Source organism: Saimiri boliviensis, chromosome 12 (genome assembly GCF_048565385.1).
Source record: "Saimiri boliviensis isolate mSaiBol1 chromosome 12, mSaiBol1.pri, whole genome shotgun sequence".
NCBI classification, from domain to species: Eukaryota; Metazoa; Chordata; class Mammalia; order Primates; family Cebidae; genus Saimiri; species Saimiri boliviensis.
The window spans coordinates 51,406,957-51,430,156 of record NC_133460.1 but is presented as its reverse complement, the minus strand read 5'-3'; the positions used below and the strand labels follow the sequence as shown (position 1 = coordinate 51,430,156).

General features: G+C 43.5%; 2 protein-coding genes across 8 annotated transcripts in view; one reads left to right on the top strand and one right to left on the bottom strand.

The window, feature by feature from the left end:
• Positions 1-816: 816 nt before the first annotated feature.
• Positions 817-11,210, bottom strand: ANAPC16 (anaphase promoting complex subunit 16). Its single transcript, XM_010339280.3, has 3 exons — positions 11,069-11,210; positions 2,929-3,003; positions 817-1,652 (listed from the first exon to the last, which is right to left on the bottom strand). Exons 1-3 carry the CDS (start codon positions 11,208-11,210, stop codon positions 1,537-1,539), a joined length of 333 nt encoding a protein of 110 aa, XP_010337582.1. The 3' UTR covers positions 817-1,536.
• Positions 11,182-23,200, top strand: part of ASCC1 (activating signal cointegrator 1 complex subunit 1) — a 141,882-nt gene continuing 129,863 nt past the window's right edge. For 4 of the 7 annotated variants that reach the window (XM_074382365.1, XM_039477869.2, XM_039477868.2 and 1 more), the window contains exon 1: positions 21,467-21,611. In XM_074382365.1, coding sequence (XP_074238466.1) covers positions 21,500-21,611 — 112 coding nt within the window. In that variant the 5' untranslated portion in view covers positions 21,467-21,499. Of the gene's footprint in view, positions 11,260-18,340; positions 18,429-18,635; positions 18,686-21,466; positions 21,612-23,200 lie in introns of those variants that run through there. The other 3 variants (XM_074382369.1, XM_074382367.1, XM_074382368.1) reach the window with 3 other exon arrangements.

Sequence of the window (23,200 nt, the reverse complement as noted above, 5' to 3'; positions counted from 1 at the left end):
ACACAGAGTTTCACCATGTTGGCCAAGCTGGTCTTGAACTCCTGACCTCAGGTGATCCACCCACATTGGCTTTTCCAAGTGCTGGGATTACAGGGGAGAGCCACCATGCCCAGTCTCTGATTGCTTTAGAGACAATAATGAGATGAATTATCAGGCAACTGGGCTCTATTCCAAGTTCTGAGATTTTCTTCTGCCTGGGCTATATGACCATGAGCAGGTGTTTAACTTCACAGGGCTCAGACTCTTAATGGACTGAATGAGGTCACCACCTCCCATCAGGTAGAACATGTTATTGAACTCCTGAGATTAAGGCCAATTGCTACTAGGATTATATTTACTTATAATTAAGCAACTCTAAGTAGATCAGTGCAAGTTATTAATGAGAAACTGACAAACGCTGTCTAAGGCAAAATTTGCATACAATGTAATAAATGATTATCCCAGTTGTTTACTGTGGAACCTGGGGTCCTACAAGGGGAAACGAAGCACATCTCTCAGCCTTCCAGATTTTTCCCTATCATGGTATAAAAACTTACTTGAGGCCAGGCTCAGTGGCTCATGCCTGTAATCCCATCACTTGAGGCCAGGAGTTCAAGACCAACCTGAGCAACATAGCAACACTGTGTCTCTTAAAAAAAAATCTACTTAAGTATCAAGAGAAATTCATGTACTCCTATAAAGACAAATATCCCTGATGTAAAGCGAGTCTACTATTTTTTAGGAGAAATGGTTTTTAGATTCCCTTCTTGTAAAAAGTAATTTGACCTCTTCTCCTCATCCCAAATCCCTGAGATTTTGAAAGGATAAAGACACCAATTTGGAGCTCTTTCAAAGGATTTATTTGCTACAGAACTGCTTGAGTTCACCAATGAGATGAACTTAGGATTTCCGTGTTTAAAAGGATTTTGCTTACTGCTTTATTTTTGCACGTGCTGCCATATCCAAAAAGCAATTTTTTTTTTTGCCAGCATTTGGCATGTCTAGAAGAAGGTAGAAAAAGTCAGAATCTATAGAATTGATGTCTAAAAATAGGGGAAAAAAATGAGTATTTGAAAATTCCCCATTTGGATAGGTCCTGAGTTGAAATCACATTCATCTGCAAAATAACTTTTTTAGGTCAAAATGCTCTATTTTTAACCACAGAGGCTGACCTTGACCTTGACTGGTGAATATTTCCAGGCACTGTATGGATGACAGGACAGATGCCATTCAGTTGGCTAAATCTGATAGGTACCTTACCTGGCTTGTGTAAATTTTATAAATATCTCTTAACCCCAAACCTTCTGGTTCTCTGAAACTGATTGTCTTAATCTGATTCCCAATACTTTTAAAAACAAATAAACAAAAACATTCCCTGAAAGATCACACATATAAGTATTTGTTGCCTGTGAATTGATACAGAGAAACCAAGTACAAATGTGCATTAACAATTCAGCGACCTAGCTGTGGATCTCTCTGGATGGCCATGTATGCTGTGAGAAAGTCCCCCACTGGCTCTGAACTAGCTATGCACCACAGGTGACCATCCAGGCAGCATCAACCTGAAGAAGGGGTGAATCCCAGCAGCTGCTCGATGGGCTTAAACCGCCACTCGTCGGCCTCCAGCTCTTCTACTAAACCAGCTAGTTTTTCCATCCGAGCAACTTGCTGATCTGTAAAGAGTCAAGAAGAGAATATTAGGCTGGGCGCCGTGGCTCACGCCTGTAATCCCAGCACTTTGGGAGGCCGAGGCGGGTGGATCACAAGGTCAAGAGATCGAGACCATCCTGGTCAACATAGTGAAACCCCGTCTCTACTAAAAATACAAAAAAAAATTAGCTGGGCATGGTGGTGTGTGCCTGTAATCCCAGCTACTCAGGAGGCTGAGGCAGGAGAATTGCCTGAACCCAGGAGGCAGAGGTTGCGGTGAGCCGAGATCGCGCCATTGCACTCCAGCCTGGGTAACAAGAGCGAAACTCCATCTCAAAAAAAAAAAAAAAAAAAAAAAAAGAAGAGAATATTATACAACAATGTATTACCCACGGGACTGCCACCAGCCACCAAGATGACTGGTATAAAAATAATTTCTAGATGGATTTTTTTTCCCCCTAAAGATTCTTTTTTTGGGGGGAGTTGGGGAATGAAGTCTCACTCTGTTGCTCAGGCTGGAGTGCAATGGCGCAATCTCATCTTGGTGCAACCTCCGCCTGCCGGTTCAAGTGATTCTCCCGCCTCAGCTTCCTAAGTAGCTGGGACTACAGGCACCTGCCATCATGCTTGGCTAATTTCTGTATTTTTGTAGAGACAGGGTTTCACCATGTTGGCCAGGCTAGTCTTGGACTCCTGATGTCAGGAGATGGGGTTTCACCATGTTGGCCAGTCTGGTCTCAAACTCCTGACCTCAGGTGATCCTCTTGCCTCGGCCTCCCAAAGTGCTGGGATTACAGGTGTGAGCCACTGCACCCAGTCCCAACCTTAAGCCTCAATGTGGATATTATGACTAGATTAAGACCTTAGAATGTTCTTTTTTTTTTTTTTTGAGATGGAGTTTCGCTCTTGTTACCCAGGCTGGAGTGCAATGGCGCCATCTCGGCTCACCGCAACCTCCGCCTCCCGGGTTCAGGCAATTCTCCTGCCTCAGCCTCCTGAGTAGCTGGGATTACAGGCACGCGCCACCATGCCCAGCTAATTTTTTGTATTTTTAGTAGAGATGGGGTTTCACCATGTTGACCAGGATAGTCTCGATCTCTTGACCTCATGATCCACCTGCCTCGGCCTCCCAAAATGCTGGGATTACAGGCTTGAGCCACTGCGCCCAGCCCAGAATGTTCTTTAATTTAGGAAGTCCACTTAAATAGCCTTGCTGAGTTTGGAGGTTTTTGTCACAGCCTCATCTACCCCCTAGCAAATGTATTCTCACAATCAAGTACATGACACTCAAGTGCTTACCATGTTTCACTTGTTTAAGTGTGGATGCCACTTGATAGCTGAAAACAGATTCGCAGAGGAACCTCTCAGAGCCATCTACAAAGAAAAGGAGAAAAGGTTTTAATCTCCTCTAAGGGTTTTATGGCTTCTGATAAACCAAGTAAACTTGTCTGTTCTTTTCCCTGCTTCTATATACAGGATCTAGTTCTTAATGTTTACAAAGATGGGTTCTATTTCATTTAGAACTAAGACTGTCATAAAGGCTATTTCTTCTATACCTAGAATATTAAAATAAGTCCCTCTACTTGTTTAAGAGTTTAAAAATAGTGCTTACAAAAACAAAAACAAGAAACCTCAGTCTGATGTCCTGGTCAACAGATCCCTCCTCCCAACCTGAGAGTTCCTTAATGTTCTCCTATTCTGTATGTCAAGCAAACACTGGCAGCGGACACGTTTGGCCATGTGGCTGGCTCCTGTGGTGTCAAAATGTAAAGGTTCACCAAAACTCCAAATCATTTTCAGTCTAAAAAACAAAGCTGAGAAAAATACAATTGTTGATTTTTAATATATCAAATTACATCACTCTGACAATCACAGAACACTGCTGGGAAATTTCATTCTGTGAACGCAAACTGTAACCTTGATTTTCCACATGAACCAAAACACTGCAATTTGGATGACGATCAGAGTATGGTGCAAGTTCAGAACCTACCATTGTGCCGGTGCCAAGAACTGCCAACAAGAAGAGGCCAACTCAGTTGCTACAGCACTTGGAAGATGATCGTGAAACATAAGCTAGTTCATGTTATTCCTTGTCAGGCAAGGGCTGATACAGCAAAACATTCTCGAAAATTTACAGCTCATGTAGAAATATTTGATTTTTAAAAGGGTAGCAGAGACCATTTGGGGTGATGTGCTTTATTGCAAAAATCCTAAAACAAATGGGGAGAGAGGACACAGCTGTCCTTTTTCAGGCAGTAGTTCATGTCAGCACTACTAGGCGTCAACCATCAATCACAGGTTGTTGTGCTGGCCAGGTATTAAGTGGCAAGGAGACAGGACTAACACATGCTGACCTCATGCTGAGTTTCACACAAGAGAGATGTTATTTCAGAAGTCACAATAACCAATAAAAGAAACTACAGATGTTGTATCCAAAGAGCTTAAAAATATAAACAATAGGGCATCCTCCCAATATTATCTTCAAAGAGATAAAAAAAATTAAAATATAATTATTGGGATATATACTCTTTATACTCTTCAGAGAGAGTGTTACATTCTGTAAATTCAAACCTTATTTTTATTTTTATTTTTTTTATTTTTTTTTTATTTTATTTTTTTTTTTGAGACGGAGTTTCGCTCTTGTCACCCAGGCTGGAGTGCAATGGCGCGATCTCGGCTCACCGCAACCTCCGCCTCCTGGGTTCAGGCAATTCTCCTGCCTCAGCCTCCTGAGTAGCTGGGATTACAGGCACACGCCACCATGCCCAGCTAATTTTTTGTATTTTTAGTAGAGACGGGGTTTCACCATGTTGACCAGGATGGTCTCGATCTCTCGACCTCGTGATCCACCCGCCTCGGCCTCCCAAAGTGCTGGGATTACAGGCTTGAGCCACCGCGCCCGGCATTTTTATTTTTATTTTAATTTTATTTTATTTTTTTTTTTGAGACTGAGTTTCGCTCTTGTTACCCAGGCTGGAGTTCAGTGGCACGATCTCGGCTCACCGCAACCTCCGCCTCCTGGATTCAAGCAATTCTCCTGCGTCAGCCTCCTGAGTAGCTGGGACTACAGGCGCGCGCCACCATGCCCAGCTAATTTTTGTATATTTATTAGAGACGGGGTTTCACCTTGTTGGCCATGATGGTCTCGATCTCTCGACCTCGTGATCCACCCGCCTCGGCCTCCCAAAGTGCTGGGATTACAGGCGTGAGCCACCGCGCCCGGCCCTATTTTTATTTTTTTGAGATGGAGTCTCACTCTGTTGCCTAGGCTGGAGTGCAGTGGCACAATCTTGGCTCACTGCAACCTCAACCTTCTGGGTTCAAGCAATTCTCCCTGCATTAGCCTGCCAAGTAGCTGGGACTACAGGTGCCTACCACCACACTTGGCTAATTTTTATATTTTTAGTAGAGATAGGGTTTTACCATGTTGTCCAGGCTGGTCTCAAACTCCTGACTTCAGGTGATCTGCCTGTCTTGGCCTCCCACAGTGCTGGGATTACAGGAGAGAGCCACCATGCCGGGCCTTCAAACCTCATAATGGGATATGATCCCATCCTATCCACGAGCTCCCATTTCTCTGGCTGAATATAAGTCATTTGTGAGCTGCTGATCATCAAACTGAGTATTTTCATTTTAAATTAACCAAATAGCTGGGTGCGGTGGCTCATGCCTGCAATCCTAGCACTTTGAGAGGCCGAGGTAGGTAGACTGCCTGAGCTTGGGAGTTCAAGACCAGCGTGGGTAATATGGCAAAACCCCATCTCTACTAAAATACAAAAATTAGCTGGGTGTGGTGAAGCATGCCTGTAGTCCCAGCTACCTGGGAGGCTAAGATGGGAGAAACACTTGAACTTGGAAGGTGGAGACTACAGTGAGCTGAGATGGTGCCACTGCACTCCAGCCTGAGACGCCATCTCAAAAAAAACAACCAACCAACCAAACAAAAACAACACTTAATTACACTGACTATTCAGTTTAAAGATTTAGACAAGGTAATATATCACGGAGTTTTTTTTTAGATAAAACAATGAACAGCAAATAACTATAAATTCCATGACAGGAAGAGAGACTGTTGAGAACAGCTGACACCAGGTCTTCTGTGTAAATGATATGTCAACATTTCCTATCTTGTTCATACTCTTGCTTAAAAAATCCAATTAGGCCGTGTGCAGTGGCTCATGTCTGTAATCCCAGCACCTTGGGAGGCCAAGCGGGGCAGATCAGAAGGTCAAGAGATGGAGACCATCCTGTCCAGCATGGTAAAACCCTGTCTCTACCACAAATATGGAAATTAGTCAGGCGTGGCGGCACCTGCCTGTAATCTCAGGCTACTCCGGAGGCTGAGGTAGGAGAATTGCTAGAATTCTGGAGGCAGAGGTTGCAGTGAGCCAAGATTGCGCCACTGCACTCCAGCCTAATGACACATTGAGACTCTGTCTCAAAAAAAAAAAAAAACTCCTATTTTATTTTAGAAAGAGCAAAGCATAGACAATTAGAGTTTACCTCCCAGGTGGTTTAATCCTGAAGTTTAGGACTGCACACAAGGCAGTGGGATTATGGGCTATAAGGATCAGGCCAAGATGTATATGGAAGCTCTTGGAAGTGTCACCTTTCATTTACATTTCATCACAGGCACCATTAGGATAAAATGGTTAAGTTGTGATATTGGCATCTTTTCCTTGGTAATGAACTTCAAAGCAGAAGGATATAAGCTAAACTTTCAAAAAGGCACCTCTGCATGTCACCCCACCACACTATATGCCTGCGGGACACACTTCTGCTGATTTGCAGCTCCCTATTAATCACAAAGTCCAGTTGCTTCTTAGCCACATCCTATTAGATGTGATATCAGTACCAGTCTAAAGCCTGGAATTTCTCCATAGTGGAGTCAGCTGGGGACAATCTCTTCCATTGCAAGTAGCAATACATCAGCTTTCCTCTTAAGGCAGGTGTCCCCAAACTTTTTACACAGGGGGCCAGTTCACTGTCCCTCAGACTGTTGGAGGGCCGCCACATACTGTGCTCCTCTCACTGACCACCAATGAAAGAGGTGCCCCTTCCTGAAGTGCAGCAGGGGGCCGGATAAATGGCCTCAGGGGGCCGCATGCGGCCTGTGGCTGTAGTTTGGGGACACCTGTCTTAAGGGACAAGCAAAGGTTATAAACAGGGAAAAGTTCAGTAAATTGCCCAAATCTAACACAATTGCCAACTCCAATAAATAAAGATAGTAACAAATACATTTAAAAAAAATTACCTCACAGTAGGAAATTAGACAATGCAGATAATTTATACTTCAGTGGCTTACAATGTCACAAAAATATGGCCACTAGTGGGCTGGAGCGCAGTCTCTAATTTGCTCACTAATAACTGGGTGAAGACAATTTTGGCCAAGGGCAGGAGAATGCTGAAAACTGCTGTGTACTGCTTATGTGAGATGTTGGTTATCAGAGAGCAGATGCACAGAAAAGTTAATGCACAAGGTTAACTACAGGTGATTTGGTTTACTATCCTAGACTCATGAGATATAACATCAAGTTGAACCTGCTGAGATTAAAAGCAGCATCCGGCCAGGCACAGTGGCTCATGCCTATAATCCCAGCACTTTAGGAGTCTGAGGCAGGTGGATCAGGAGGTCAGGAGTTTGAGGTCAGCGTGGCCAACATGGTGAAACCCCGTCTCTACTAAAACTATAAAAATTAGCTCAGTGTGGCGGCAGGCACCTATAATCCCAACTGCTTGGGAGGCTGAGGCAGGAGAATCACTTGAACCTGGGCAGCAGAGGTTGCAGTGAGCCAAGACTGCACCATTGTACTCCAGCCTGGGCAGCAGAATGAGACTCCATCTCAAAACAAACAAACAAACAAACAAAAAACCCAACAAACCCAGTATCCATCCTAGATTTCTAACTGCTTTTGTTCCTTACTCTTGACAGGTAACCTTTCCTGCTCTATTTTCATATTCTATTAAACTATTATTGGTCAGGTACATGTGTGTTAGATTAATTGTATAATAGAATAGTATCACCTATAAACATGGTAGCAAATCCAGTATCTTCATGCACATTTAAGAGTACTCTTTTCAATTTAATATTCTTGATTTGACTAAGAATATTAAAGGGGCTTCTCTACATTATGTTTCACAGTCTTTAAGTTTAAGCAGCTTTAAGATTATTGGTAAAACTTGAAATCTAAGAAACAGAATCAACACTGTGCACTGTGTATTTACACTTAATATAAATGTATCCTACAACAGAGACCCAACACATTTCTCCATGCATGAAGCATATTGAGATGGAATAAAAATGGATAGATCTATAACTCATTAGAATATCATTCAGACTAATCTCAGAAGCCTTTCGTCTTCAATATCTCCCCATAATTTGGTGTATACTGACAAAGAATGCTGACAGCTTTCAGACTGTGGAGGTGCCTCCTGTATTAAATTCCTCTTATAGCTAGAACTTAAATGACTTTAATTTTAGAGCTCCATTATTGAATACTGATTCTGCTGCTGCTATAAAACTCATTAAGCAATTTAAGTGTCTTCCACTTTTATTTTGTTGGAAACTTTCTTAATACTAGGTCTCTGCTGCATATAAAAGAAGTCGTAATACAGTTTTAGCACCAAATACGGTAAACAGGGCCCCAGTTGTTCACTACTTCCAACCAGACTCAGTGATACTTGAGTATTTAGGTAACACAATTAAAATAACTTGAGTATTTAGGTAACACAATTAAAATAAAAAGGCAAAGAGAAGTATATGTATCACTAATTACATATACTACCTGGTCATCTACTGGCTTAATTCAAAACTCTTTTTATTATTTCTGATTATTCATCACCCCCAAGGCCAACTATAGTTTGTATCTTTTTTTTTTTTTTGAGACGAGGCTGGAGTGCAGTGATGCGATCACAGCTCACTGCACCTCCGCCTCCCAATCTCAGGTGAACCTCCCACCCCATCTTCCTAAGTAGCTGGGACTACAGACACATGCCACCACACCCAGCTGATTTTCGCATTTTTTTTCTAGAGACAGGATTTCGTTTCAAACTTCTGGGTTCAAGCAGCCTGCCTGCCTCAGCCTCCCAAAGTACTGGGATTACAGGTGTGAATCACTGTCTGGCCTATAGTTTGTATCTTTCTCACAGATATTCCTAGTTTTAAAATATACTTGTATAAATTTTGCAATATTAAAGCCAGGCACGATGGCTGATGCCTGTAATCATAGCACTTTGGGAGGCTGAGGCAGGCAGACCACTTGAGATCAGGAGTTCGAGACCAGCCTGGGCTACATGGAGAAATCCTGTCTCTTCTAAAATTACACAAAAATTAGCTGGATGTGGTGGCGGGCGCCTGTGATCCCAGCTACTCAGGAGGCTGAGGCAGGAGAATTGCTTGAACCTGGGAGGCAGAGGTTGCAGTGAGCTGAGATCGCACCACTGCATTCCAGCCTGGGCGACAGAGTGAGACTCTGTCTCAAAAAAAAAAAAAAAAAAAAATTGCAATACTTAAAAAAGATCAACATATAATTAAGCACTAAAATGCTAGAATCAATTAAATTTGGAATCATTAATAGATTCTTTTCCAATGCTTTTTATTTTTTTGAGATGGAGTCCTGCTCTCTCGCCAGGCTGGAGTGTAGTGGCACAATCTCAGCTCACTGCAACCTCTGCCTCCCGGTTTTAAGCAATTCTTCTGCTTCAGCCTCCCGAGTAGTTGGGACTACAGGCACGTACCACCACACCCTGCCAATTTTTGTGTATTTTTAGTAGAGGCAGGTTTTCACCATGTTGACCAGGATGGTCTTGATCTCTTGACCTCGCTCGTGATCTGGGATTACAGCCGTCAGCCAGTGTGCCCAGCCTCCCAATGCTTTTAAAAAATTTATTATTTTTTGAGACACAGTTTCATTCTGTCACCCCAGGCTGGAGTGCAATGGCATGATCATAGCTCATTGTAGCCTTGAACTCTTGGTCTCAAACAGTTCTCATGCCTTGGCTTCCCAAAGTGCTGAAATTACACGTTTAAGCCACCACCTGGTCCCAATGTTTTTTAAAATATGGAAGACTGCCTTCAAGAGAAGGCCCTGGATGCTGGTAAAAGATGTTTTCTTGAGCTACACCGTAGAGTAATTCAGAAACACTAAGGTGGGCCCAGAAATATGCATTTTATTTTTATTTTTGAGAAGGAATCTCACTCTGTCCCCTAGGATGGCATGCAGTGGTGGGATCTCGGCTCACTGCAACCTCCGCCTCCCAAGTTCAAGTGATTCTCCTGCCTCAGCCTCCTGAGTCACTGGGATTACAGGCACCTGCCACCATGCCTGGCTAATTTTTGTATTTTCAGTAGAGACAGGATTTAACCATGTTTGCCAGGCTGGTCTCAAACTCCTGACCCCAGGTGATCCACCCATCTTGGTCTCCCAAAGTGCTGGGATTACAGGTGTGAGCCACCATACCCGGACAGAAATGTGCATTTTAAATAAGCTCTTTGGATGATTTTTATGCTCCCTGTTAAGAATTATTTGTGTAGCTCTTCAAGTAACACGCTTACAGCCTGTATCCTGATCTTGGCCAGCCAGTCAGCCAGTGGTGCTGAATAAGATAGTTAAAGATTTGATGTAAATCTGGCTCTGGTGCTAGAAAACCACACAGCATCATCCTGCGGTGGGCCAGGAGTCATGTTCACACAAAAGGGCAATATATTAGCTTCTATTTCCTCTTAGAACCTTTCTGACAGGATGAATCTATCTGTAGATCAGTCCCACTAGAAAAATATACATCAAACCTACTACCATGAGGAGGTAGACAGGTGCCAGGATAAAGCAAACTCGAGTAGGAGGTCAAGAGAATTCCTGGTTTCAGTACTGACTCTGCTTTTTTTCTGAGACGGAGTCTCACCCTGTCATCCAGGCTGGAGTGCAGTGGCATGATCTCGGCACATGGCAACTTCTACCTCCCAGATTCAAGCCATTTTCCTGCCTCAGCCTCCCTGGTAGCTGGGAGTACAGGCACGCTCTACCAAGCCCAGCTAATTTTTATATTTTCAGTAGAGATGGGGTTTTACCTTGTTGGCCAGGCTGGTCTTCAACTACTCGCCTCAAATGATCTGTCTGCCTCGGCCTCCCAAAGTGCTGAGATTAACATGAATAAGCTACCGTGCCCAGCCCTGAATCTGCCTTTAACATGGTCAAATCACTTAACTTTTCTGGATCTAAATAACTCTAGATGACTTCCTTGATTTCCAAGTCCTTTTCAGCTAAAAAATTCTGATTCCAGAGCAAGATTTGTTTTTAAAGATATTTTGAGATGGGGACAAGAGATAAAACGTGGGGCTGAAATCAGGACAAACTCATCTTTAATCCACTTAATAGCTTCTTTGCAATTAATATTCATTGCAGGTCTGAATCCAATTATTCGGAAAGCAGCATGAGATCACCTTCTAACATTTCTCCAGCTCCTTTGGGGTAGGTGAAAAGGGCTTTCCGTGGTGGGGCAAGGTCTGAGACACTGAAACCAGATCCAGTGACAGAACTTCCACTGACCCCACCAGCTGAGGAGGATGATGATGAAGCAGCCATTTTCTCTCTAGTAGAATTCTTCACTACAGAGAAAGAAAAACAGCAGTTGGTAAGTTTATGGAAGTGAGAGTGACAACATTTCATTTTAGCTGCCATAAGGGCCAGCATACAGTTTTGTGAAGAGTTAGCTCCCCTTTTTTCTACCCTCTCTACTTTCACAATCTTTTATTGATTTCTCAGGCCAAAATGTCAGTCAGGTTTTGAACTGAAAATATGCTTAAGAATAGTATGTACACTTAAAACACAAATTGCTACCATTAGTAAACAGTTTATGTCAACTGAGATCGGCCGTGGGTGATTTATGAGTTATGAAGGGGTGATACGGCAGCACTAAGGCAGAAATTTGACTGAGTAAATAAGTTATATGAGGATAAAACCACCACACTTCACAGGACAGTTTGTTTTGGAAACATCCTGATCAAGCCACATCAAGAAATTCACTTATAATATTTTCCAAATAAAATTTCAGAATAACACTGTGTTCTGTTCCCAAGGAAGGGGAACTAGTTAGGAAATATATATTGGCCTTCTCATTAAAAATTAACCTTTTGGCCAGGCGCAGTGGCTCACGCCTGTAATCTCACACTTTGGGAGGCAGAGGTGGATAGATCACCTGAGGTCAGGGGTTCGAAACCACCCTGGCCAACATGGCAAAACTCTGTCTCTTACTAAAAACACACACAAAAAATTAGCTGGCCGTGGTGGCAGGCACCTGTAATCCCAGCTACTTGGGAGGCTGAGGCAAGAGAACGGCTAGAACCCTGGAGGCAGAGGTTGCAGTGAGCCGACATTGTGCCATTGCACTCCAGCCTAGGTGACAGAGAGGGACTCCATCTTAAAAAAAGAAAAAAAAAAAAAAATTAACCTTTTCGTCAAAATGTAATACCCAAATTTATCACTTGGTGGCGTCCCAAAACTGGAACAAAAAAAAGTTCAGAAAATAATCTTGGAAATCATAATCTATTATGAACAGAGCAGCTGTATTTAATCATATTTCACATAAAAAATTCAAATGTTAACAAGAAAACTGTACTGAATACATGACACCTTACAAAAGTTCAAAACAAAACACTCCCTTTACCACAGAAGCTTATACGACTTTAACAAAAGATTCTAAAAAGTGTTTACGGTATTTTCTTTCCCTTTTTTGTTTTTTGAGACGGGGTCTTGCTCTTGTTGTCCACACTGGAGTGCAGTGGCATGATCTTGGCTCACTGCAACCTCTGCCCCCGGGTTCAAGTGATTCTCCTGCCTCAGCCTCCTGAGTAGCTGGAATTACAGGAAGGAGCCACCACATCCAGCTAATGTTTGTTATTTTTAGTAGACACACGTTTCACCATGTTGGCCAGGCTGGTCTCTAACACCTGACTTCAGGTCCTCCGCCCACCCTGGTCTCCCAAAGTGCTGGGATTACAGGCATAAGCCACTGTGCCCAGTCCCTTTCCTTTCTTTTTTTAAATAGAGACGAGGTCTTGCTATGTTGCCTAGTTTGGTCTTTAACTTCTGGTCTCAAGTGATCCTTCCACCTTGGCCTCCCAAAGTCTCACTGTGCTGAGCCCTCAAAAAAGTGTACATAGTGGCCGGGTGTGTATATAGATCACCTGGGATCAGGAGTTCGAGACCAGCCTGACCAACATAGGGAAACCCTATCTCCACTAAAAATACAAAAATTAGCTGGGTGTGGTGGCACATGTCTGTAATCCCAGCTACTCAGGAGGTTGAGGCAGGAGAATCCCTTGAACCTCGAACGCAGAGGTTGCGGTGAGCAGCGATTGTGCCACTGCACTCCAGCCTGGGCAACAAGAGTGAAACTTCATCTTAAAAAAAAAAAAAAAAGTGTATATAGTATATTTTAAAGAAAAAATGGCTGGGTGCTGTGGCTCACACCTGTAATTCCAGCACTTTGGGAGGCTGAGGCAGACAGTCACCTGAGATTGGGAGGTTCAAGACCAGCCTGGCCAACATGGTGAAACCCTGTCTCTACTAAAAATACAAAAATACAAAAATTAGCTGGGTATGGTGGCAGGTGCCTGCAATCCCAGCTACTCAGGAAACTGAGGCAGGAAAATCACATGAACCCAAGAAGTGGAGGCTGCAGTGAGGTGAGATCACTCCACTGCACTCTAGCCTGGACGACAGAGCCAGACTCCATTTAAAAAAAGAAAAAAATGGTCTAGTGCCATGCTGTCTAATGGAACTTTCTGCCATGATGGAAATATTTCAGTGTTCTATTTCTGCGCTGCACAACATGGTAGCCACTAGCTTCATGTTGCACCTATTAAGCTGGTGTGACTGAGGAAGTGTATTTCTGTATTTTAAATTTTATTTAATGTTAATTGAAATTTAAGTAACCACATGTGGCTACTGGCTGCTGTAATGGATAAAGTTCTAGTATTTATATTAAAAATAACTTTATATTGAATTGTATACTTTAAGATGGCTAATACTTAATTTTATGTTATGTGAATTTTAGCCCACTTAAAAAATGGATTTCAAAAAAGATTGTAGGCCGGACATGGTGGCTCAGGCCTGTAATCCTAGCATTTTGGGAAGCCGGGATGGGCGGATCACCTGAGATCAGGAGTTAGAGACCAGCCTGGCCAACATGGAGAAACTCCATCTCTACTAAAAATACAAAAATTAGCTGGGTTTGGTGGCAGACACCTGTAATCACAGCTACTCAGGGGGCTAAGGCAGAAGAATCACTTGAACCTGGAAGGTGGAGGTTGCAGTGAGCTGAGATTGTGCCAAAAAAGGGGACTGTAAGATGAATTTCCCTCTGAAATGGTCAGAGAGAATTTTAGCTGAGCTTTTTTTTTTTTGGCTAGTCAAGTGAAGCAGTGGGAGTGAAAAAGGAACAAAGAAATCTGTAGCGGGTTGTGATCAATTAGTGTAAACACCACTGCACCCAGACCAGCCTGAATATTTTTCATTCGCACTTTTTTTGTTTTGTTAGTTGGAACATGAACATATTTATTATAAAAAGTTGAAATGTATTTATTTTTTCTAGGGAGGCTCTCACTCTGTCACCCAGGCTGAAGTTCAGTGGCCTGATCATGGCTCATTGCAGCCTCAACCTCCTAGGCTCAAGCAATACTCCAACCTCTCAACCTCCCAAGTAGCTGGGACCACAGGTGCATGCCACTATGCCCAGTAAATTTTTTTTTTTTTTTTACTTTTGGTAGAGACAACTTCTTACCATGTTGTCCCCAGGTTTGTCTGGAACTCCTGGGCTCAAGCAATCCTCCCATCTCGGCCACCCAAAGTATTGGGATTATAGGTGTGAGCTACCATGCCTGTCTGAAACTTTTCTTTTTTTTTTTTTTTGACGGAGTTTCACTTTTGTTGCCCAGGCTGGAGTGCAATGGCGCCATGTTAGCTCACTGCAACCTCTGCCTTCCGGGTTCAAGTGATTCTCCTGCCTCAGCCTCCCGAGTAGTTGGGATTACAGGTACGCACCACCACGTCTGGCTAATTTTGTATTTTTAGTAGAGATGGGGTTTCTCTTTGTTGGCCAGGCTGGTCTTGAACTCCCAACCTCAGGTGATCTGTCTACCTCGGCCTCCCAAAGTGCTGGAATTATAGGCATGAGCCACTGCACCTGGCCATGTTTTTCGAAAACAGAAAAAAGTGAGGGAATAAAATATAAATATATATATATAATCCAGTTTTCTAGTAATGAAAATGATACAGTATGTCTTGAAACATTGGCTGTTCTGTTTCCTTAATTTTGTGATGATGATTTAAGGCTGTTAGAGAAGCAGAGCTTGGTTTCTGATTTCATTACAAGTAACACTGATTAATAGTGAAGTGGGATATGGGAACAGTGAAGTGGGATATGGGAACGGTAAAGCAACTACTATAACTAGGCTGTCAGCAAAAATGCAAATTGATTAATGACATTTTCTTTTTTCTTTTTTTGAAGACAGAGTCTTGCTATGTTTCCCAGACTGGAATGCAGTTGCATGATCTTAGCTAACTGCAGCCTTGACCTCCTGAGTGCAAATTATTCTCTTACCTCAGCCTCCCAAATAGCTGGGACTACAGGGTGTGTGCCACCACACCTCACTAATTTTATTTTTTGTAGAAATGAAGTTTCACTACGTTCCTCAGGCTGGTCTCCAATTCCTGGGTTCAAGCAATCCTCTGCCTCAGCCTCCCTAAATGCTGGGATTACAGGCCTGAGCCACTCTGTTCAGCAGACATTTTCAATCTTGTTATTAGATCACGTTTCCTTTTTTCTCTGAGCTCTGCTAACTTTCCAAATTGTACTCATGTCCAGAGAGGCAACAATTTCTGGAGTCAGATTCATATCCAATCTTCTGGACTACAGTGAGTCAAAATATAGCCTGACAAGTTTTTGAATTGTTTTTGAACTTAAGCAGTAGTGAATCAGGCCCAAATCTTTAAGTGAATTCCTGGTGGGATTCAAATAAAGTATACAGACAACTTAGCCACCTGTTGGAGAGTAGCTCAGTTTTTATTTCCCATCACTTCAGAGTAGAACCCACTGTGAACTCTTTATATATCTCACCTAAGATTTAAAACTCTATTTTTCCTACACCCGGATAAATGCTCTATTCATTGCAAATGCTTTATACTTCATATTTTGAAGTCAGTTGCTTAGCGGAGCACCCAAGCAACAGCCAGAGTGAGGACAGCTTCAAATAATGTTAGCCACAGTGTGACTTCTAAGCTGAATATAATCAAAGGAATTCCCTTTCATCCTGTTTTCTTTCCAACTCTCAGAACTACTATCATTCCATACACAAAACAGCCAGGATTAAAAACTGGAGCACAGAATTAGCACAAAGCTAACTTTAAGTAGTTTTCTGCTGAGGTGCAAGGATATATCGCAGCATTTTCTAGCTCTAAAGAGATAGGTTAAATTTTGAATGCTACCAGCGAGTGGTAAATGAGAGTAAAGCAAAACTAATACACCCTAGAGATTGTTAACTGCTCTCAAGTCAGGCACTAAGTGATCACCAGAACCAAACCTAACACCTGGCCTATAGTGAGGAAGTAGCTGTTCATTTCAGTAAATGCTTGCTGAATGAATTGAGTATTTCACAGGAACCACAGATTCCTTAAAGGTCATCTAATCCAACTTCCTCATTTTATACATGAAAAAATAAAACTGAGGTATAAAGACAATTTTAGCTTATCTGCTGTGACATTTTGAAACAATGGCTTGTTGGCATGTCATTTGTCATGTGCAAGGTAAAGCAGCATAGCCAGTAAGACTATGAAGCCTCTCTGCCTGACTTCTGGTTTTGCTACTTACTTGCTGCATGACTGTGGACAAATAATTTAACCCATTTATGCCTAGTGTTCCATTACTGGAACGCTAACCATGTGGGAGTAATTTATATCCTACTGCTCAAGGTCATCGCCAAGGTCTGATGGCAAAAATTAAAAAAACTGCAACCTCCAGCATATTTAATATTTTTGTTCCTTGGTTGTCTTATCTGCAATATGAGAAACAGGTTGAAATGCTTGGGACTGGAAGTATTTTGGATTTCTTTCCGGTTTTGGGATATTTGCATTATACTTAATGATTAAGCTTCCCAAATCCGAAAATCTGAAATTCAAAATGCTCCAAGTAGCATTTCCTTTGACCATCCCCTCAGTGCTCAAGAAGTTTTAAATTTTGGAGCATTTTGGATTTCTGGATTAGGGATACTCAACCTGTAATAGTGGCAGCTACCTCACACAGGTGTGACAAAGATTAGTTAATACACGTAAAATACTTGGAACAGTTACAGGCTTAGTAAACACTTCATAAATCTTAGCTATTCAAATAATTAACAGAGAGTTACTCCTGAGTTTTTCCTATGCAGATCCCAGTTTTTCATACTTAAAACTATGAAAAAAACTTCATGGAAAAAGTTTTAATTCTCTCCAACTAACAGAGTCAGCAAGCTCCCAGAGGGGAAAGAATCTGATCAGGAGGAAGGCCAATGCCTTCTACTAGGCACTTTACACTTTCATTTTAAGGTTCATGATCTTAAGAAATATCCTGCTACCTTCGAAGTCTTTCTACCCTTAATGCCGAGCAGAGAACCTGGGTTGCAGTGTTTCCACTGTGCTTCCAGTCCCGAGTATTTCAAATGAATGAATGATGAACAAATGACAACGCAGGGCGAGCAGCTCAGCAAAGGTCAAGCAGACGATAGAGAAGCGCGGTGTCATGAGTACTGGTACATTAAGTTTTTTTTTTTTTTTCCTCATTGGGCAGATGTATCGCACAATTCTATCTTCAACTAGTTTGCCAGGCTCACCGGAGGTGCTTAGTAAAATTTTGTTGAGTAAATACTGATGATGAAGTATCCTGGGACTTGGCCCTGTCAGGGAGGTTGGGGCTGGCAGTGGAGAGCAATGATGCTTTCTGGACACAGATTGCTGTGTCCGAGCTAAGATGCTTAAACATTTACTTCATGTAAGGCAGGGATGAGCTCGCATTCATAAATTCCTTTCCTTTCTAACAGATATATGCCTATTTTCTTAAAAGAATAATTCCTTAGGCCGGGCGCGGTGGCTCAAGCCTGTAATCCCAGCACTTTGGGAGGCCGAGGCGGGTGGATCACGAGGTCAACAGATCGAGACCATGCTGGTCAACACGGTGAAACCCCGTCTCTACTAAAAATACAAAAAACTAGCTGGGCATGGTGGCGCCTGCCTGTAATCCCAGCTACTCAGGAGGCTGGGGCAGGAGAATTGCCTGAACCCAGGAGGCGGAGGTTGCGGTGAGCCGAGATCGCACCATTGCACTCCAGCCTGGGTAACAAGAGCGAAACTCCGTCTCAAAAAAAAAAAAAAAAAAAAAGACTAATTCCTTAAAATTTCCTACCCTAGTACAAAGACAAATTACAAGCAATTATTAAATTCCATCAACAAATCGTTTAAAAAACAGCTGGATTACAACCCAAACCAAATAGAAGCCGCAGCTATAACTTGGGGGTGGGGCGTGGAGAGGAAAGGGCTGGAGAGGGTGCGGTCAGAACACCAGCGGTTCCCAAGCTATTTCCTAGCCACGCCACCCACCCAGCTGGGTCCCCAGGAAACGACGCCATCGGCGCTGTCCCACTGCGCAGGCTCCACCCCTCGGCCCGCATGCGCAGTCAGTCCAACCCGGCCTGGGGAAATTTCCTTTCGCACGTCTGCTACATCAGTCTCCTGTTTCTCCACCTACCTTCTCCATTTTCCTAGTCCCTGCAGGTAGGATTCTAGGGGTTAACTCCCTTTTCACCAAGCTCCCGAGGGCCCTTGGGCCCTCGGCTTCTTACCTCAGCGGCTTTAGCACTTTCCCCTACAGCCCCGCCCCCAGGGTCGGCCGGAGCTGCCGCGCACACCACGACGAGGACGGCGGCGTGCTCACGCCCTTACAGTGGGAGCCGGCGGCGTGCGCGCGTCCGTGCCGTGGTGGGCGTGGCCAGGGCGGAGGCGCGAGTAGGGGTGTAGGGAACGCGCTCCGGGTAAGGACTTCCGGCTCCTTCGCCTTCTCGCCCTGTCTCGGTTTCCCTGTAGCCCTCTAGTACTTTTCTCCTTCTCTTTGATGATTCGGGGCCTCGGCTTCCCTCACTGTATTGCAGAAAGACACAGCTTTCCTCTTCCTCTCCAAACCACCTGGGTTTGGAGGAAGCAGGGTTAAGTTGGTTATTCCCCTCTTTCCTTCAGAGCAGTCTCGTAGCGCAGGGCCGTGCAGTGCAGGTAGATGCTGCTTTTACCGTCTCCCGGACAACTACCTGTTCTTCCGGAACTTGTGGTCTGAGGTCTCGACCTTCACCTTAGTCTGTTTTTGTGGGGAACTTTTTTTTTTTCAGCTTTCCCCGTGAAAGTTTTTTTTTGTTGAGAATTTTAGAGGCCTAGGGGAATAGGCCACTCGGGTGTGATGTCATCGACTCTTGCTAATGATGTGCCCTTTTCCTCCATCCCCGTCGGTTTACCTTGTGTTATTTTTCACGAAACCTCTTCTTGGTTCTGTAAGCACACAAACCATCAATTATTGCTGTTTTTAAACATTTTATTTATTTATTTTTTGGAGAGGGAGCCTTGCTCTGTCGCCCAGGCTAGAGTGGACTGGCAGGGCTCACTGCAACTTCCACCTCTCAGGCTACCGAGTAGTTGGGATTACAGGCGCCCGCCACCGCGCCCGACTGCTTTTTGTATTTTTAGTAGCAACGGAGTTTCACCATGTTTGCAAGACTGGTCTCGAACTCCTGACCTCAGGTGATCTGCCCGCCTCGGCCTCCCAAAGTGCTGGGATTACAGATGTGAGCCACCGCACCCGGCCCAAACCATCCATTAAAGTGACTTGCTTGCTGAGGGTTGGACTGAACATTAGTTTATTTATTAAGGATCGACTTGTTTTCTTTGGAACTCTTCAGTATTTTGGGCTTCAAGACCATTTGGGCTTCAAGCTGTACGTGGTAGGAATATTGGTTCAGTTTAACCTCAGCTAGCCTATAAGAACCTTTTTTTCCCTAAATTATTGATTCATTAAGTGGTGTGACCAGAAGCTTGGTTTTTCAGTGAGTGATGTGCATTTTGTTGGGCAGTGGCCTGTAGAAATTGGATTCCATCCATCGGCAATATGTTGGTCTGAGAACCATATTGGTTAAGTTGTTATTTTAACTGTGCATTGACAGGCAACTGGAGCTGATTGCTATGAATGTCTAGCATCTCTAAAAGTACTTAGGGGTATTTTTTTTTCTGGGTGGTTAAATTTATTAAATATTCCTCATTGTCTTTTTTTTTAAAAGATGGGGTTTCACCATGATGGCCAGGCTGGTCTTGAACTCCTGACCTCAGGTGATCCACCCACCTCAGCCTCCCAAAGTGCTAGGATTACAGGTGTGAGCCACTGTGCCCAGCTCCCCTCATTGTCTTAATCGTCTTGCTAGATAGAGTGTGCCCAACGTGGTGGCTCACGTCTGTAATCCCAGCACTTTGGAGGGGCCAAGGCAGGTGGATCACCTGAAGTCAGGAGTTCAAGACTAGCCTGGCCAACATGATGAAACTGCTTCTCTACTAAAACTACAAAAAATTAGCTGGGTGTGGTGGTGGGCACCTGTAATTCCAATTACTGGGAAGGCTGAGGCAGGAGAATCTCTTGAACCTGGGAGCCAGAGGTTGCAGGGAGCAGAGGTCTCGCCATTGCCCTCCAGCCTGGGCAACAAGAATGAGACACTGTCTGGGAAGAAAAAAAATGAGATATTGTGCACATGGTTAGATAACCACTGAAGTTTGCATTTTACTCACTAGGTTGAAGTAATAAAGAGACCTTTATTCTCTCTTCCAAAGTCATGAACAGGCCGTGTTTATATATAGGCATTTATAATGCTTTTTTCTTTTATCTCTCTTTTTCTTTCTTTCCTTCTTTTTTTTTGAGACGGAGTTTCGCTGTTGTTGCCCAGGCTGGAATGCAGTGGCGCGATCTCGGCTCACCGCAACCTCCGCCTCCCAGGTTCAAGCAATTCTCCTGCCTCAGCCTCCTGAGTAGCTGGGATTACAGGCATGTGCCACCACACCTGGCTAATTTTTTGTATTTTAGTAGAGATGGGGTTTCTCCATGTTGGCCAGGCTGACCTCAGGTGATCCACCTGCCTCAGCCTCCCAAAATGCTGGGATTACAGGTGTGAGCCACCATGCCCAGCCCTTTTTTCTTTCTTTTTTTTAAAGAGAGACAGGGTTTTGCCATGTGCCCAGGCCGGTTTCAAACTCTTGAGCTCAGGCAGTCCTCTTTCCTCGGCTTCCCAAAGTGCTGGGATTATAGGAGTGAGCCACCATGCCTGGCCCTTTTCTCTTTTTCTTTTTTTAGAGGCTGGTCTTGATTTCCATCCTCAAGCAGTCCTCCCACCTTGGCCTCCCAAAATGCTAGGATTATAGGTGTGAGCCACTGCTCCTGGCCAGCCCTCCCTCTCTTCTTCCCTTCCTCCTTTTTTTTTTTTCTTTTCTTTTTTTTTTTTTTTTAGAATGTATGTCTTTTAATTTCTGTTTTGGAGGGTGATAAATAGTTTACACATTACTTTGCTGTCTGGAGTGAGCCAGTGTGGTAAAAAATCCAGCAATTGACATAAACTAGTTTACAGATGGGAAATCCAATGGGAAACAGTGCCTTTTTTGTGTAAGAGACACTGTGAACTGATGCCCAATTCAGACCTATGTGATACACTAGAGATAGGGCTATCTCTAGTCACTAGAGTAAGGACTTTAATTCTCACTAAGAAAGGTAAGATGTTAATTATATTTTTCAGGACATCACTGCAATATTATTTGGAGAAAGTGTCATGGAAGTTCTGCGTCCACAGCTTATAAGAATTGATGGCCGGAATTACAGGAAGAATCCAATCCAAGAACAGACCTATCAACGTGAAGAAGATGAAGAGGACTTTTATCAAGGTAATCCTAGTTGCTCTTTGGTCAGATAAGTAAAATGTCCTGTATATTGTAGGATCAATTCTTTGTTTTGTTTCAATGTATTTCTGTGTCCGCACTGAAATTTGGGATATTTGGCCTCATATAGCTCCATTTGTGTTCACGTCTAAGGGTACTGATGAGTTTGAGTTTAGCTGAAGTGTTTTTGGTTGCAATTTATGTTATGTTTCTTTTTTGTGCAGAGGCTTAAATATCATAAAGAGTAATTTTAGTTAGTTATTAATATTAACCATCAATTTTTTTTTTTTTTGAGATGGAGTTTCGCTCTTGTTACCCAGGCTGGAGTGCGATGGCGCGATCTCAGCTCACCACAACCTCTGCCTCCTGGGTTCAGGCAATTTTCCTGCCTCAGCCTCCTGAGTAGCTGGGATTGTAGGCACGTGCCACCACGCCCAGCTAATTTTTTGTGTTTTTAGTAGAGCCGGGATTTCACCATGTTGACCAGGATGATCTCGATCTCTTGACCTCGTGATACATCCACCTCGACCTCCCAAAGTGCTGGAATTACAGGCTTGAGCCACTGCGCCTGGCTGAACCATTAATATTTTATTACAAAATTAAGTTCCTTAGTCTGTAAAGTAATAATAATAATAATTATTATTTTTTTTTGAGACGGAGTTTCGCTCTTGTCACCCAGGATGGAGTGCAATGGCGCGATCTCGGCTCACCGCAACCTCCACCTCCTTGGCTCAGGCAATTCTCCTGCCTCAGCCTCCTGAGTAGCTGGGATTACAGGCACGCGCCACCACGCCCAGCTAGTTTTTTGTATTTTTAGTAGAGACGGGGTTTCACCATGTTGACCAGGATGGTCTCAATCTCTCGACCTCGTGATCCACCCGCCTCGGCCTCCTAAAGTGCTGGGATTACAGGCTTGAGCCACCGCGCCCGGCGTAATAATTATTATTTTTTGAGACAGTCTTGTTCTGTCATCTAGGCTGGAGTGCCTAGGTGATCTCCGCTCACTGCAACCCCTTCCTCCAGGTTCCAGCGCAATTCTGGTGCCTCAGCCTCCCAAGTAGCTGAGACTACGGGCACATGCCATGATGCCCAGCTAATTTTTGTATTTTTAATAGAGATATGGTTTCACCATTGTTGGCCAGGCTGGTCTTGAACTCCTGACCTCAAGTGATCCACCTGCCTCAGCCTCCCGAAGTGCTGGGATTACAGGCATGAGCCACTGTGCCCAGCCCTAAAGTAATTATATATAAATTTTTGAAATAAATTAACGTATATGTTTAGTCCAGTGCCCAAAAGTGTTACCAAAATCCTTGGATGCTCATGTCCCTTTTGTAGAACAGCATGTTATTTGCATGTAACCTACACATATCCTACTTTAAATCCTCTCTTATAATACATATATACCTAATACAATGCGAGTGTTCTGTAAATAGTTATGCTGTATTTTTATTTTTTATTTTATTTATTATTATTATTATTATTTTTTGAGATAGAGTTTTGCTCTTGTTGCCCAGGCTGGAGTGTAACAGCGCGATCTCGGCTCACTGCAACCTCTGCTTCCTGGGTTCAAACAATTCTCCTGCCTCAGCCTCCCC

Excerpts from the sequence above, each read along its gene's own strand:
- ANAPC16 (XM_010339280.3), bottom strand. The coding sequence starts at position 11,210 with ATGGCTGCTTCATCATCATCCTCCTCAGCTGGTGGGGTCAGTGGAAGT. Across the intron at positions 3,004-11,068 it reads AGCTGGAGAAATGTTAGAAG|ATGGCTCTGAGAGGTTCCTC; the intron begins GTGATCTCATGC and ends TTTTCTTTGTAG. Across the intron at positions 1,653-2,928 it reads ACTTAAACAAGTGAAACATG|ATCAGCAAGTTGCTCGGATG; the intron begins GTAAGCACTTGA and ends GACTCTTTACAG.